This window comes from Anolis carolinensis, chromosome 6, assembly GCF_035594765.1.
Source record: "Anolis carolinensis isolate JA03-04 chromosome 6, rAnoCar3.1.pri, whole genome shotgun sequence".
NCBI classification, from domain to species: domain Eukaryota; kingdom Metazoa; phylum Chordata; class Lepidosauria; order Squamata; family Dactyloidae; genus Anolis; species Anolis carolinensis.
The window spans coordinates 40,283,264-40,300,003 of NC_085846.1; the positions used below are offsets into that span (position 1 = coordinate 40,283,264).

Genomic DNA, 16,740 nt, shown 5'->3' on the forward strand with positions numbered 1-16,740 from the left:
TTCAATATACCAGTGATCAGAGCTTCAAGAGTGGACATGGCCAACTATGATGGGCTAGGCTGGGACTAGTGCATCAGAATATCATAGGGCTAGGTAGTGGATAAGATGCAAAGCAAGGTACTAGTTGATAACCGGGGGGGGGGGGGGTGCGGTGGGGGGGAGGTAGGGATTAATCCTGTTCAAAAACCTGCAGGAACCACCAGGTTTTCAGGTCCTTGCGGAAAGAAGACAGTGTAGGGGTGTAGTGAACCTTACCTATTAGGCCGGGAATGAAGCCTGGGTAACAATGAGTGAGGCAGGCCTCCATTTTGTAGAGGAATGCCAGGCAGCCATCTTGAGTGTGGTTAGAAAGAGGGAGGAGCTTAGAGAGAGAATCCTAGGATTGGCCAGAGCAGATGGGAGGAGCCAAGTCTTAGAGTGCAGAGAAAAAAAGAGCTCCAAAGCAGTTCGGTTTTGGGTTTTGGAGAGGAAAGAGCAGTTTGGAGTTTTGGTTGTGTGTGAGAGAACCGAGAGCTGTGAAACTGACAGGATAGGTCAGGCAGTTTGGATCTCTTGGGGGAGATAATTCAAAAGATTGACTCTCACTACTGGGCTGGTTAATCGAAGGACTCTAGGTTAGAGTTAATTAACAACCCAAGGGGCTATCTAGATTAGGTTAGTCAAACTTGTGACTATTCTCAGCAAATAGAGCGAGGGTTTCTGTGACCAATAGATAGTTTGGTTTGATTGGAACTGTTTGAAACTAAGTGAAATAATCTGAAACATACAACTAAGTTAAGCTGAAGAACTTCTGTAACCGTTTGCGCTTATGTACCTCTCTGAAGTAATTATTTGCCTGTTTTAAGAAAATAAATTTTTATTCTATTTTCAACTTTCAAAAGCCTCTACAGTATATCTTTCTATTAAGAAGCCTTTATAATAGTTCCAGCAATACAACAATTAAATACCACAGAAAAGCCTCATAGTAAACATCAGTTTGGGAGCCAGAGGGTGGAAACAGTGGGGACAGGGAATTGGAGAAACTTATCTCAAGTACATTTAACAACATAAATCCTAAAAACATTTTAGGTTGGTGGCAGCTACCATTTTAAAAGAAAATCTAAAATCAAACTGACATCCCTCGCCTCTCACATAAGGGTGCTTGCGTGTGTGAAGAGTGTTGAGTGAGGGTTGTCTGTTATAAGGGGCTTGCCTGATTTCTCTGGGGAGGGCGTTCCAGAGTTGGGGGGGGGTTAACATCGAGAAGGCCCTCTCCCTCATCCCCACCAACCACGCTTGTGATGGTGGCAGGAGTGAGAGGAGGGCCTCCCTGGCAGATCTTAGATCCCACAATTTAGAAGTGTGAAGAAGAAGGGACACAGAGGCTGCATTGGGTGCTTGCCATGACTCTTTATGGCTTAAATAAAGAGCAAACTAGGAACCAGGAGGTCTTTGTTTAATCTCTGTTTTGTGTATTTTAATATGTATTTTATAGAAATATGTTTTCATGTGTATCTTTTATAGAAATACATTCCAGAGCTGGAAATGAAAGGAGAAGCCTTTGCCTTTGTCTGTGTGTTTTGTCTCATTGTATGTCATTGTAACAAGGCATTGAATGTTTGTCTGTGTTTGTTTATATGCTGAGTCCCCTTGGGGAGAAAGATGGAACATAAATAAAGTGATATTATTATTATTGGTATTTTTACAATATTTATGTGTTTTAATTATTCTGTAATCTGCCTTGAACCACAATGAGAGACGGGTACAAAATAAAATTACTACTACTACTACTACTATTATTATATAGTATGACACAGCAAACAAGATAGATATGCTGGATTTCATATCACAAAATCACAAGTCGAACACTTCCTAAGTGATGTATTTTCGGATGATATTGTTGTTGTTGTTGTTGTTGTTGTTGTTGTTATTCAGCAGCCTTGATGGTCTCACCATTTCCCCTCAAAACCATTTTCAAACAAATAACCTAGGATTATATTTTTATAGTCTTCAGGACCAAAGGTGCTACTGAGTTTCAAAATCCACACTTTCATTTCCTGTGTTTGTTTCATTGCTGAAATGATTAAAATATGTCACTGTGGCTTTAAACAAAATATACTAATGAGAACTTAGGTCATATAGTTAAAAACAGTGGACAGTGGGGAAATAAAAGGAAAAAAACAGCTAGACAAAACAGTTTCCAAGCATCAGCAAATCCTATAAGATTCACCATGGGGACATCTGTCAGTTTCACTTCCTGTTCCATTTGAATGGCTTAAATGAAAAGTTATGTATGTAAAAAAGGAAGTGTGGCACAGCTGGCTAGTAACCAGCTGCAATAAATTACTACTGACCGAGAGGTCATGAGTTTGAAGCCCGGGTCGGGTTAAGCCCCCGACCATTAAATAGCCCAGCTTGCTATTGACCTATGCAGCCCCGATTTACAACACCATAAAACTGCCAGCAAAACACGAGGAAAGGAATTAGGAAGTACAGCCACTAGTGGACTCCATTGCTTTCAGATGGCTTATATACAAACTCTGTACAGAAATATTAAATATAAAATAATATATATGATAATGTGCACAGGCAGTCCGCAAGTTACTAACAAGATAGGTTCTGTAGGTTTGTTCTTAAAGTTGAATTTTTTTGTAAGTCAGAACATGTACATTTTTAAATGCAACTTTAGCCATATATATTGAAATTGAAATCCAAAATACTTCTGGTTCCAAGTATTTCAGATTCAGGATACTCAACCTGTAGTATGTATTAACTGGTATACCTATTGACTAGGGTAGATTTTTAATCCTGTGTGGTGCTGTTTTTAGGTGTATATATTGTCTTTGAATGAATGTTAATGTTTTTATGTTTAATATATTAATAACATTGTTTGTTTCTAAAACAATTTTATATTTGTATCTCATTGACATTTTTGTTTGGTTTTACTCTCTCTATATATTTTAATATATGAGCTACCTTGAGATTTATTATTGAGAGTAAGGCAGGGTATAAATGTATAATAATAATAATCAACATTGGATGTGGAGCCCCCGGTGGCAAAATGGGTTAATTAAATTCTTGTGCTGGCAGGACTGCTGACCGAAAGGTTGGCAGTTCGAATCCAGGGAGCGGGATGAGCTCCTGTCTTTCAGCTCTAGCTCCCCATGCAGGGACATGAGAGAAGCCTCCCACAGGATGGTAAAACATCAAACATCCAGGTGTCCCCTGGGCAACGTCCTTGCAGATGGCCAATTCTCCCACACCAGAAGCGACTTGCAGTTTCTCAAGTTGCTCCTGACACAGAAAAAAAGCATTTGATGTGTTAAGTCATTATGTTCCATTTGCAAAGAAAAGCATGTATTTTATAGTGTTACATGCTGAAAGTTTAAGCAGTTTCCCTCAAAATCCACAATTTAAGATACTTTTATGAATAAATCATTTAATCTAGGTAATAACAGAGTGGCTGGAGTTTTTTTTAAAATCCCAGATACTACAGTCTATACCACCTACACCACTTTGATGAAAATAGTTATAACGCCTTGACAAAATGACTCTTATATAACATTTTAGGGTTTTGTACGAAATATATCACACTGCATTTGCATTAAACATTTACTTATTTAACAATCTGGAATAGACCCCATATAGCTTCTTTTCACAGATATGAATTTTATATATTCAGCATTATTTAATAAAAGAATTCTCAAAGTGTTCTCATGAAGTCATGTATAGAATAGAGGTTTTCTGGTAAATTCCAGAGGGGTGTTTGAAGTGGCATTTATCCAACTTTTAGAGATCTAATAATTACCTTATAAAGTCATGAAATTCCAATCCTGAAATCCCCTGCCTTTCCTCACTCGCAGTTATGCTTTTCCATTCTGCTGCAAAGTTCTGCATTCCAAATTTGGTTGAAATCCACCAATTCCTCTATAAGTGATCGTGGCCATGTCTTGTACACATATATAGTACAGTCTCACTTATACAACATTCGCTTATCCAACGTTTTGAATTATCCAATGCAGTCTGCCTCCTGCCTGGATCCACAACTGTTTCTCTACGCAGCAAGGACTGAATTTTTATGCATTTTCTTTCTGACAATGTTGTTACTATAAGTTCATTTTATGCAATTCTATCTTTATTTGTAGTCAATTTGTTAGTAGCCAATGTTTTTGTAGTCAATTTTTTCAATATATTGCAATGTTTTGGTGCTAATTTTCTAAATATGGTAGTTACTACATAACATTACCATGTACTGAACTACTTTTTCTGTCAATTTGTTGTAAAACATGATGTCTTGGTGCTTAATTTGTAAAATCTAAACATAATTTGATGTTTAATAGACTTTTCCTTAATCCCTACTTATTATCCAACATTTTTGCTTATCCAACGTTCTGCCAGCCTGTTTACGTTGGATAAGTGAGACTCTACTGTACATAGTTTTTGTATATGTGTGTGTTTGCTTTTCCTATTTATCCTGTATAAAATACAGAATACTAAAGCACTATCTTAATTTTAATGTTTCAGATATAGATACAGTAGAGTCTCACTTATCCAACATAAACGGGCCGGCAGAATGTTGGATAAGCGAATATGTTGGATAATAAGGAGGGATTAAGGAAAAACCTATTAAACATCAAATTAGGTTATTATTTTACAAATTAAGCATCAAAACATCATGTTATACAACACATTTGACAGAAAAAGTAGTTCAATACACAGTAATGCTATGTAGTAATTACTGTATTTACGAATTTAGCACCAAAATATCACGATGTCTTGAAAACATTGACTACAAAAATGCGTTGGATAATCCAGAACGTTGGATAAGCGAGTGTTGGATAAGTGAGACTCTATTGTATATAGATATCTAGATATCAATACTAAAACAGACTCCATATCCGAAGTGCCATTAGCAAAAACACCGTAGCTCTGATGGTCTCCCATCTCACCTCACTTTCGTAAAGTTAAAGCACTATTGTTAACTGACAGATGCCCAAAACAAACATACTTCTATAACTAATATCCCACATAATGTGGAAAAGGTTGAAATGAGCTTTTTGGTAAAAGGCAAACATTTAGATAGGCGAGAAGGAAAGATAATAGTCCCTGGGTTCAAATTAATATTTCTAGAATCAAGCTGAATGTTGAAATTCCTAAAAAAGCGACCAAAGCAAACATGGACACCACCGTAACCTCTTTGGATCTTGGAGGACTTACTGAAAATTTTAGCATCACTCACCTTTTTCAGAACTGAAAGGGACCCAATGAAAGATGAAGAAAAAGAGGATGAAGGAGCTTGGAACTTTTCCCATGACTTGACCTCAGACGTTTCTGAGACAACCCAAGTCAGTTCTGTTGAAGCAGTTCTCAGTCACAGTCATAAACTTCAATCTGGTTTCTGAAACAAGAAATGGGAACCTTGGACTCCAGAAAGACGGAAGTAAAGAAACTACCATCCGGTAATTGACTCATAATATTTTTCTGGCATTAAGATCATCTCTGCCAGGAGAAGGGCAATAAAGACAGGCAGGGAATTTGCAAGTCAAAGTCAAGAAGGAAAGGAGGACGTTCAGGTGGGGCAGTGGGATGGCTTTGGCAAATTCTATCTTTAAAAAAAATATCCTTTGTCCTGTATAAATAACAGTAAGGACAATAACCAATAATTCCCAAAGACAATTAACAGACGTAGTGCTTTTTATCTTTGTTGTGTGTATATATATATAAGAGAGAGATCAAGATCACATTAGTCCATAATGGGCAACTAATCAATAAGGTACAAAGGGGAAACACACACATTTTGTCTTCTTGTCCACCACATTTTAATAAGACCAATCACTGCAGTAGATATAACTCTAACTTTAGACACAGACTGACTTTGATCATAGATCTGGACAAACCATGTTTGGATTTCCAGTTTCAGTTTCCTCATCTGCTATGTGAAGGTTATCACTGTGGACCCTCATTAGGTGTTCAGAAAGTTGAAGAAGATAAAAATGAACCATCTGTGCACTTATCACTTTTTAAAAAACTGTATAATTTAAAACTGTACTGATATTATAGGCTATATCAACCCTGCCAGATAATGCAGTTTGAACTACGTTATATGGACAGTATAGACCCATATACAGGCATCCCCAAGTTATAAACATCTTTACAAACTTACAAACATTGTGGTGTATCCATTAGGTCCTGGTGGTGTGTATGGAGAACCTATCACTCCATGCCCCACACCGTGCCACTTACCAGTATTAAATAGAGAGATCATGGTGTCATATGTCTCAATTGCTGTCTCAATGGTATTTCCCTTTTTTGTCTCAGCAATTCTATTTTATCTGAGCTTATTTTTGTTTTGCATCTGTTCATCTAATTTTGCTGATCATCTATATTTTATCCTAGAAATACTCTCATCCAGATGGGCTGGTATGTATTTATGCATATCTCTAATTTCGTTTTCAGAAAGAGTCAGTAACAAGGTTTACGGCAAGTGGTCACTTTCAATTTTAGGCTCAGATCTAAGCGTGCGGACCCAATTTTCAGCATCTCTTGTTCTCAGACAATAGTCCACCTTACTAGCTCTCCCTTTGTTATTAAAGGTAAATTCCCCTCAGACTCTTACTTTACTGTGCCATTAAGAACTAAGAGGTCCAACCTATAAGTCATTTGTAGCATACGGCATCTTGTATAGTTTGAGATTTTATCTTTTGAGTTTCTATCAAGGAAGATTCTTCCCTCTTTGAGTTCCCTCAGAAGCTGGTACTTTGCTTCTATGCAGTGTCATTTGCTCCTATCCTGGCATTTAAATTTCCCATTATTAGGATGGGTACCCTAGGATATCTAGTCATTTGAGATAATATATATTCTTCTTGCTTTGGCCAGGTATTGTCTCATTGCTTTTAATTCTGTTCTTATTGGTGCTGTTTAATGTGTTTTTATTGGTCTTTTATGTTATTGCTTTATATGATTGAAAGTTTTATACTATTTATTTGTATTGCTTAATTCATTGTATTATATGGCATTGAATATTTGTCTTTTTATGTTGTAAACCGCCCTGAGTTCCCATGGGGAGATGGGGCAGGATATAAATAAAGTTTGTTGTTGTTTTTTCCAGCGACCCCATCACATGGGAGGAAGCATCATTGCCCAGCTTCCCCTCATTATCCTGAAGGCAACACAGGAAGTCTCCTGTGTTGCCATGTCGGTAGCATACAGTGCTTCCTCTTCCTTTTCCTGATGGACCCCGGACGGAAGTATGCATATGTCATGTAATGGGCTCCGTTGGGAAAGAGGAGAGAAACCGGCGTATGATGGGGAGAGGAACCCGTCTGATGAGGTCCAAAGAAATCTACCCCTCTGAAGGGAAATTCATTCCTGGAAGAGTTATCCTGGGGAAAAGGTGTCTCCACTGAAGCTTTATCACCAATCCTTGTTTACACAGCAAGCCATTTTTTTTTTCCAAAATCCAATTATCACAGGGAAATAAAGGTCAGGATTTGGAAATGACCTGACATTTTCTAAGCAACACCAGAGTTAATATCTCTGGTTTAATCATCTGTAAAACAGTTAAGCCAATGGGTGTGGTGACTAATTCAATGGGAGTAGTCTTCAGGTTGTAGTCAAGCCCGTAGCCAAGGGGGTGGTTTAGGTGTCCAAACCACCCCCCAAAAATTTCAGGTTAAAAAAAAAAAACAACAACCAGGTTTACTCCTGAATTTGAACTGATTAACCAAATCCACATGCCAAGCCTATGAGAAGCAAAAATTAGAGTCGCTTCAGAACTGCAAGCACTATCTCAACCAAATTTTAATTATTCACACTATCATTATCTACTTTTCTACCAATTTACATTGCAATAACAGCAATAGCTGACATAGTGGAAGCTTCTAAAATGTGGTAGCCAGCAAGTAAAGCCTAAGGTGTGTGTGTGTGGGGGGGGGGGGGGGGGGTTGACCTGGATTGCAGGTGAAAACTTAAGTTGCTGTTCTGAGACTTAAAGCCCTGTTAGTTGCTATTAGTGCTTTCTGTCATCCATTTGATTTCAGAAGATGCCTAAATGTCTATCAAAGCAACAAACGTTTTTTGAGTTCATGGCAAAAAAAGAAAAGGTCGACTATTAAAGACCAAGGAGGCAGCAAGTTGAGAACCGTTGATGAAGACCCCAGAACATGCACATTGGACTGAGGAAACTGTGGAAACTGCGGTGTCTACCACTGGTTCATCTAATCCAAGCCCTGCCAAAGAAACAATGGAACAGGAGCAAAGCATCTAAGATTTCAACCCAAATGATTTCCCTGGTTATCCTACTCATTTCATGTACAAAGTGTACGAACTATGTGGTGTTTGGAAGAGAAGTTGGGGGTAAAGGTGGTCATCAGAAGCTTCGTACATTGGTTGCTAAACCATTTGTGCTATGGAAAAATGCAATTGAAGTCTTCAATAGACACCAAAAAACATAGTACCATCAGAACAACTTGTACTTGGCTGAAAACTTCTTGCTAATTCACAGTGGAAAACGTCTTGATGATAAAGAAAATAAGAAGAAAGCAGAAGAAAACAGAAAGAAACTTTTGCCAATTGTGGAAACTATTATCCTTTGTGGCCAACAAGAACTGGCTTAAAAAGGGAGCAATGATTCAGAGCCTATTACCTGTGAAGAACCTTTGCACAATTTACTATAATTGTGCAAAGGTTCTTCACAGGTAATAGGCTCTGAATCATTTCTCCCTCTTTAAGGAGCTTTGTTGAGATCTCATGCCAGATCAGGAAACACTGGCCTGAAAAGTCATCTTTGGGGCGGGGGGAGAGTTTCAACCTCTCCCGATTTTTTTTCTGGCTATAGGCCAGGTTGTAGTTATACTGAGTAAGATTGATGAGGGTTTAGAGAGTTGTTGAGTGATGGATGGTGGTTTGGAAAATTGTTGCTGTGGGTAGTGAGGAAGAAGAAGCTGTGAAGTTTGTATATTTTGTATATACTTTGTATAGTGCTGCAACAAAGGAGAAAGCCTTCCTGCTTATTTGGAAAAGAACAAATGTTTCTGGGTGTTTTGTTGTTTGAGTAGAACTATGGACCTTTCCAGATAGGCCCTATATCCCAGGATCTGATCCCAGGTTTTCTTTTTATCCCAGATTATCTAGCAGTGGGGACTCATATAATCCAATTTAAAGCAGAAAACCTGATATCAGATCCTGGGATATAAGGCGTATCTGGAAGGGCCCTGTGTTATTGGATACCTGGTTCCTTAACAGGAACTAATAGAGTCACTTCTGCAAGAACAGGAGTTTTATGGCTACATAGAATCCCTGACAAGAAAGTGCAGATAGCAAAACAAACACCACAGGAGTATTAACCCTTCTCAAAGCCATATATATACGGCTGGAGTTACACTTAAAAATGTACATATTCTGACTTACATTCTAATTCAACTTAAGAACAAACTTACAAAACCTATCTTGTTCGTAACTTGAGGACTGCCTGTATTGCAGTTTAAAGCTGTAGGGCAATATTTTATCCAAGCATTGGCCATTTGGCGACGTGACAAACACAATCTTTTGTCAATCATCTCGTTTATTTCAACCATTTTGATCTTTTTCCCATATTAATAGTACGTTCCATTGAACTTACTGAGGTGTTTTGGAGTAGATACATATGCAAAATATCTCCTTCATCGCAGGGGCGGGGGACTTCTCCAAATGCAGCTGGAACTTTGTCTCAGGGCAAAGAACTGCTCTGAATCACAAAGCATAATTCAGATTCCTCTGAAAGAAATATCTAAGGGTTATAAAAATCATACTGATAAGAACACTAGGATGTACACAGTGTATACAAACAGAATGACCTTAATCCGTTCCATATATTTTTCTGTCATTTCTTGATTCAGTGGCTTCATAACTCCAAAAATTTATAAGACATAAAATATTACATTATACACACACGAAGGGGGTCTGTGGATACCAATTGTGGGAATTGGGGTGTCCACGGGGGCGAGGAGTGTTTTGGGGTTAGTTAAGGTAAAGAGAGGTTATATTCTGGGAAAAGGAAGGAAAGGAGCCCTGCTCCAAAGGCTGTGGGGCTATGGAGCCAAGCAGTTACCGGGGTCAGCTGCAAAAGGCAAAAAGGAGAGAAAAAGACATAGGAGGCAAAGAGGGCACATAGAATCAAGTATAAGGATAACACACTAAAGTGTATACAGTACAGTCTCGCTTATCCAACATAAACGGGCCAGCAGAACATTGGATAAGTGAAAATGTTGGATAATAAGGAGGAATTAAGGAAAAGCCTATTAAACATCAAATTATGTTATAATTTTACAAATTAAGCACAAAAACATTATATTTCACAACAAATTGACAGAAAAAGCAGTTCAATACACGGTAACATTGTGTAGTAATTACTGTATTAATGAATTTAGCACCAAAACATCGCAATGTAGTGAAAACATTGACTACAAAAACATTGACTACTCAGAAATTGACTACAAATAAAGATAGAATTGCATAACAAGAACTTACAGTAACAACATTGTCGGAAGTTAAATCCATAAAAAGTTCAGTCCTGTGAAGATTTTTAAAAATCTGTGATCCTTGCCTGCCTAGAGCAGTGTTTCTCAACCTGGGGGTCAGGACCCCGGGGGGGGGGGAGGGGTCACCAGGGGGTATCAGAGGGTATCAGAGGGGTCACCAGGGGGTATCAGAGGGGTCGCCAAAGACCATCAGGAAACATACATAATGTCAAAGTCTATTTTCCCCAAACTCCACCAGTTTTCACATTTGGGCATATTGAGTATTTGTGCCAAGTTTGGTCCAGACCCATCATTGTTTGAGTCCACAGTGCTCTCTGATGTAGGTGAACTACAACTCCAAAACTCAAGGTCAATGCCCACCAAACCCTTCCAGTGTTTTCTGTTGGTCATGGAAGTTCTGTGTGCCAAGTTTGGTTCAATTCCATCATTGGTGGAGTTCAGAATGTTCTTTGATTGTAGGTGAACTATAAATCCCAACAATTACAACTCCCAAATGACAACCCCACCAGAATTCAAATTTGGGTGTATCGGGTATTTGTGCCAAATTTGGTCCAGTGAATGAAGAAACATTCTGCATATCAGATATTTACATTACGATTCATAACGGTAGCAAAATTACAGTTATGAAGTAGCAACAAAAATAATTTTATGGTTGGGGGTCACCACAACATGAGGAACTGGATTAAGGAGTCGCATCATTAGGAAGATTGAGAACCACTGGCCTAGAGAAACAGCTGTGGATCCGGGCGGGAGGCAGACTGCGTTGGATAATACAGAACGTTGGTTAAGTGAAGACTGGGTAATCAAGACTCTACTGTATTTATTAAAGGAAATACTTTGTAGTAAAGAGGAAGAGGGTTCCAGATAAAAAGTATCCAAGGCACTGCTGGGCTCCTCCGATCATTCAAATAGCCAATCAGCTGGGCTCGGGACTCCTGCTCTCCGCGGGTCTCTCTTGTCACGGTTCCAATTATGTATTTTTATTAATTTGACCCAGGGAGGGGGTCAACACTTGATATCACTATCTGCTTTGTTTCCTTATTTATTCAATGGAGGATATGAACAGCGCAATGCTCAATCACATCCGGGATTAATAAATGAGAATTTATTGTTATGTAGCCACGTCATACAATTAGTTTATGTTCCCACTCAGCTGTGCAAATCAGGACACTGCTTTAGGCAAATCACACTGTCTGAACTTTTATTTGCCCTATAGGGCTGGGTGAGAGTAAAAGGTAACACAGTTTCTTAGAGGAATTGGGATTCAAAAGTAATTCCTGAAATATGTAAATACAGAAGAATTCATAGACTACTGTATATACTCGAGTATAAGCCTAGTTTTTCAGCCCTTTTTTTAAGACTGAAAAAGCCCCCCTCAGCTTATACTCGGGTGAGGGTCCTGGTTGGCTTATATTTGGGTCAGTTTATACTCGAGGATATATGGTACATTTATTATTTTTCTCTATTATTGTTGCTACTATTACATTTATTTTACTCTATTTTTATTATTATTAATAATACATTTATTATTTCACTCTGATCTTTTTATTATTATTGCATTTATTATTTTACTCTATTTATCATTACATGTATTATTTTCCTATATTTATTATTATTATTATTACATGTATTATTTTACCCTATTATTATTCAAAGGATACATAAGCACATTTACATTGAAGAAGATGAGAATAATGATTTATTGCATTTATTATTTTACTCTATTTATTATTACTTGTATTATTTTCCTGTATTTATTATTATTATTATTATTATTATTATTATTATTACATGTATTATTTTACTCTATTATTATTCAAAGGATACATTGAAGAAGATGAGAATAATGATTTGATCAGAGTTGGACAGTCGTATCTTAAATTTGAGGTTTATGTAAATATTCAAAGACATTTAACGTACTGATGCCTCAATTAATGTCATTTTATTGGTATCTATTTTTATTTCTGAAATTTACCACCCTCAGCTTATACTGGAGTCAATGTTTTCCTAGTTTTTTTGTGGTAAAATTAGGTGCCTCGGCTTATATTCGGGTAAGCTTATACTCGAATATATACTGTATACTCTCTTTTTTTTAATAGTCTTCTTTCCTGGAAACACAGTCATTGTCATCAGCTCTGGAATCAATCCATCTCTATTGATTCCCATAAAGCCGGCTGTACAAGGGACAACAGGACCCTGTTACCAGGCCGCCTTTTCTTTGTGCAGCCACATGGACCCGCATGGAAATTGTAGTTCACTCTGCACCCAGAGCACTCTGAACACCAATGATGAATCTGGACCAAACATGGCACACAGAACCCTGGTGACCAACTGAACATACTGGAAGAGTTTGGAGGAAGACTAATCCCTCCACATGGGATTTGTAGTTCGTCCTTCAACCAGAGAACAATCTGAAGCTCCCAATGATAGATCTGGAACACACGTGGCACACAGAACCATGTTGACCAACATAGCATACTGGAGGGGTTTGGGGCAGGAATGACCCACCCCATGGGAGTTGTAGTTCACCCTGCATCCAGAGCACTCTGAATCCCATCAATAATGGATCTCAACCAAACTTGGCACACAGACCCAACATGCCCACCTGTGAATAAAGGCATAGTTTGGGGGTGACTGCTCTTGGAATCTGGGAGTTGTAGTTCACCTGCCTCCAGAGAAACTGTGAACGGTACGCCGACAATGGATCAGGACCAAACTTGGCACAGAGAAGCCCCATGACTAACTGAACATACTGCAAGGGTTTGTGGGAAGTGACCTTGACTTTGGGGGTTGTAGTTTGTCCTCATCCACAGAGCATTGAACCCACACAATGTCAGATCTGGACCAAACGTGGCACACAGTCCCAACATGGGCCACTGTGCATTCAGGCCTGGCTTGGGGAGGATTGACCCATGATTCTGGGAACTGTAGTTCACCCACACCATTATGTATTTTCTAATGGGAGCATTCATAAAAATGTAACTGGCTTTTTCTGATTGAGTTACTAATTAACTAAATGATATTACCTAACACCCCAAAACAACAAGGCCTTTTTCCAATAGATCAGGCACTGCCGGGTATCCAAGCTAGAAATAAAATAAAAATGAGGTGGTCTCAACGTGCAAGAGGGTCTTTAATTTTTTTTGAGGAACTACCCGCTTCATCCATATGGATAAAAATAATTTAATTTAAAAATTCATGCAACTGTCAAGACAAGGAAGGGGGCATTCAATCAATGCAGATGACCTGATGGAAACCGAGCTCAGTACATATCATGGAAAAAAATGGGGGAATCACTTAATGGCCTACTTGTTTGCACTGGGTTTCCCATAACTAAGCTGATCTGGGGAGAGGGGTATCTCAGTTTAATGACAGAGCCAGTTCCATTTTTCTTCCCAAACACAGGTTGCACTGGTTGTGAAAGAAATAGTCTTTCTCAGAATAGAGGTTCAAATGGGTTTATGTACTTTTGCTTCCAATTCTTCACCAGCATCAGGCTTGTTTCACTAAAACAGATCAAAAGGCGCATCTGGATAAAAGGAAAGAAGCCATAAATGACAGGGCAAATTATTTAAATGAGAATCTGCTAGTTTTCCCATACATTGATTCTTCATATTTAAAACAAATAAAGAAATGCCTTTGTGTCACTGAGCTGGGCTTTTTAAATTGTTTGCACTTGTGACCCCTTTCCTCCTGAGAAATTTCAACGGGACCCAGCATTTAAGGATATAAAAGAGGTATATAAATCAAACATTTACTGATTATAAATCAGCACTTGCAAAACTTGCTAAACAGACTGATTTCCCCTTTTATGAAGCACAGCTGAAGCATTTTCTGCAGAGTTCACAGTAAACACTGTGTTGTTGCTGACTGGTTTGTGTAAATGTCTAAAACAGTCACTAACTTTTTACTGTTGCAATTTTTTTCATGACCCCAACATTAAGCAAGGGGGATCCCATTGGGACTGGGAACCACAGTTTAAGAAGCAGTCTCATAGAGGACATTCTCAAGCTGGATATACTGCTAAGGTAAAAAAAATCCCGTAGAGCAGTTCTTCTCAACCTTCCTAATGCCACAGCCCTTTAATACAATTCCTCATGTTGTGGAAACCCCAACCATAAAATGATATTCTTTGCTACTTCATAATTGTAATTTTGCTACTGTTATGAATCATAATGTAAATATCTGAGATGCAGGATATATTTTCATTTATTGGACCACATTTGGCACAAATATCCAATACGCCCAAATTTTAATACTGGTGAGTTTGAGGGTGGGATTGATTTTGTCATTTGGGAGTTGCAGTTGCTGGGATTTATAGTTCACCTACAATCAAATAGCATTCTGAACTCCACCAATGATGGAATTGAACCAAACTTGGCACACAGAACTCCTATGACCAACAGGAAATACTGGAAAGGTTTGGTGGGCATTGACCTTGAGTTTTGGAGTTGTAGTTCACCTGCATCCAGAGAGCACTGTGGACTCAAACAATGATGGATCTGGACCAAACTTGGCACAAATACTCAATATGCCCAAATGTGAACACTGGTGGAGTTTGGGGGAAATAGACCTTGACATTTGGGAGTTGTAGTTGCTGGGATTTGTAGTTCACCTACAATCAAAGAGCCCCTTGAATCCCAGCAATGATTGAATTGGGCCAAACTTCCCACACAGAACCCCATGATCAACAAAAAACACCGGTCTTTGGCAACCCCTCTTAATCCCTCTCGTGACCTCTCCAGGGGTCCCGACTCCCAGGTTGAGAAATGCTGCCATAGAGAATCTATCTTCGGTATCCCATATGTCTACATTTGAAGACTGAGCAATTTACCAAAGGCTCCAGAAATAATCTGTGACCAACTAAAAAAACTCTGCATAGTCTATTCATAGAATCATAGAGAGCTCTGTATGATTTCAGTGAGAGAAGTCGTGTCTTTGTAACCTCATTTCTGAGATAACTATGCTGATTGTTTCTGTCTCTTGGATGAGGAAGAAGTATGGATGGCCATCCAGAAACTAGGTTCCGTGCTTATCTTTCTGTATGTCATCTCAAAGATGAATACTAGCAATTTCAGTCGTGAGCTTTGCCCTCTAGTCTAATCAAGTGCTATTCTTAGCTCTCAATTGCTACTAAAACTACGTCACAGTGACCAATAATAATGATGCCATCATCAAAGGAATGGGGTGAGGACTATTAACAAACTGGGTGTGCATAATGTTCTCTGTGTTGTAGCAACATACCAGCACCATATCCAAGACGTGTTCCTTGCCATGTACTTCTGATCCTTGCCCCCACCTCTTAGCTCTCATAGCTTTTTTGCATCTACATCAGTGATATTCAACCTGTGGGTTTCCAGATGTTTGGCTTTAAACTCTCAGAAATCCAGCTGGTAAACTGGCTTGGATTTCTGGGAGCTGTAGGCCTAAACACCCGGGGACCTACAGGTTGAGAACCACTGATCTATATGATAGAAATTCAGTAGGTGAAGCAATGTCATGTTAGCAAAAGTTGCCTCAACTTAATAAGATCACAACCCGGTTGGAATCAGGGGAAGAAGGTTCTGCTGGGGAGGGAGATAGAGTGAGTCCGAATAAAATTAGGGGATGTGTAAATTGACTGGCAAAGCCGTTTCTGTGAGCTGTATAGCATAGTAATGGTGTCTTCCACTTGGTCTGTCATGGTTTGTCTCTTCCACCATCATCATCATTGTTGTTGTGTGCCTTCAAGTTGTTTCCAATTTATGGCAACCCTAAAACAAATCTATCATGGGACTTTCATGGGCTAAAAGTATGCTCTTCACCAAGCATATTGTGAAATATTTCCTATTTTTTTTACATATTTTCACTGAACCGCCCATCTCTTCTAAGTGCATCTCTGACAAAACAGAATTGAAATAGTACAGACTAAAGCCCCTTCTACATTGCCATATAAAATCCAGATTATCTTCTTTGAACTGGATTATATGGCAATGTAGACTCATATAATCCAGTTCAAAGCAGATAATATGGATTATCTACTTTGATAATCTGGATTATGTGGCAGTGTAGAAGGGGCCTAGATCTCCCAATGCAGGGGAGGTTTAAATCTATGTTCAAATGAGCTCTCCAAGGTACTGAACCCCATCTATTCTAGAGTCCTGGCATTTGTCGTTTGGGGATGGACATTTAGGATTCTGAGCCATGGATCATTAATACCTCACCACCAAACTACAAATTTCAGAATTCCATAGGATGCTGCCAT

At 38.7% G+C, this 16,740-nt stretch overlaps 1 protein-coding gene across 3 annotated transcripts in view; it reads right to left on the reverse strand.

Annotated features, from left to right (window-relative positions):
* LOC103279204 (mucin-2) overlaps positions 1 to 16,740 on the reverse strand; it is a 48,628-nt gene that overhangs the window by 21,698 nt on the left and 10,190 nt on the right. Inside the window, exons 2-3 of one of the 3 annotated variants that reach the window (XM_062958034.1) lie at positions 9,599 to 9,732; positions 5,219 to 5,377 (exon numbers count right to left, since the gene is read on the reverse strand). In XM_062958034.1, the coding sequence (XP_062814104.1) occupies positions 5,219 to 5,291 (73 nt within the window). In that variant the 5' untranslated portion in view covers positions 5,292 to 5,377; positions 9,599 to 9,732. Of the gene's footprint in view, positions 1 to 255; positions 2,663 to 5,218; positions 5,378 to 9,598; positions 10,493 to 16,740 lie in introns of those variants that run through there. The other 2 variants (XM_062958035.1, XM_062958036.1) reach the window with 2 other exon arrangements.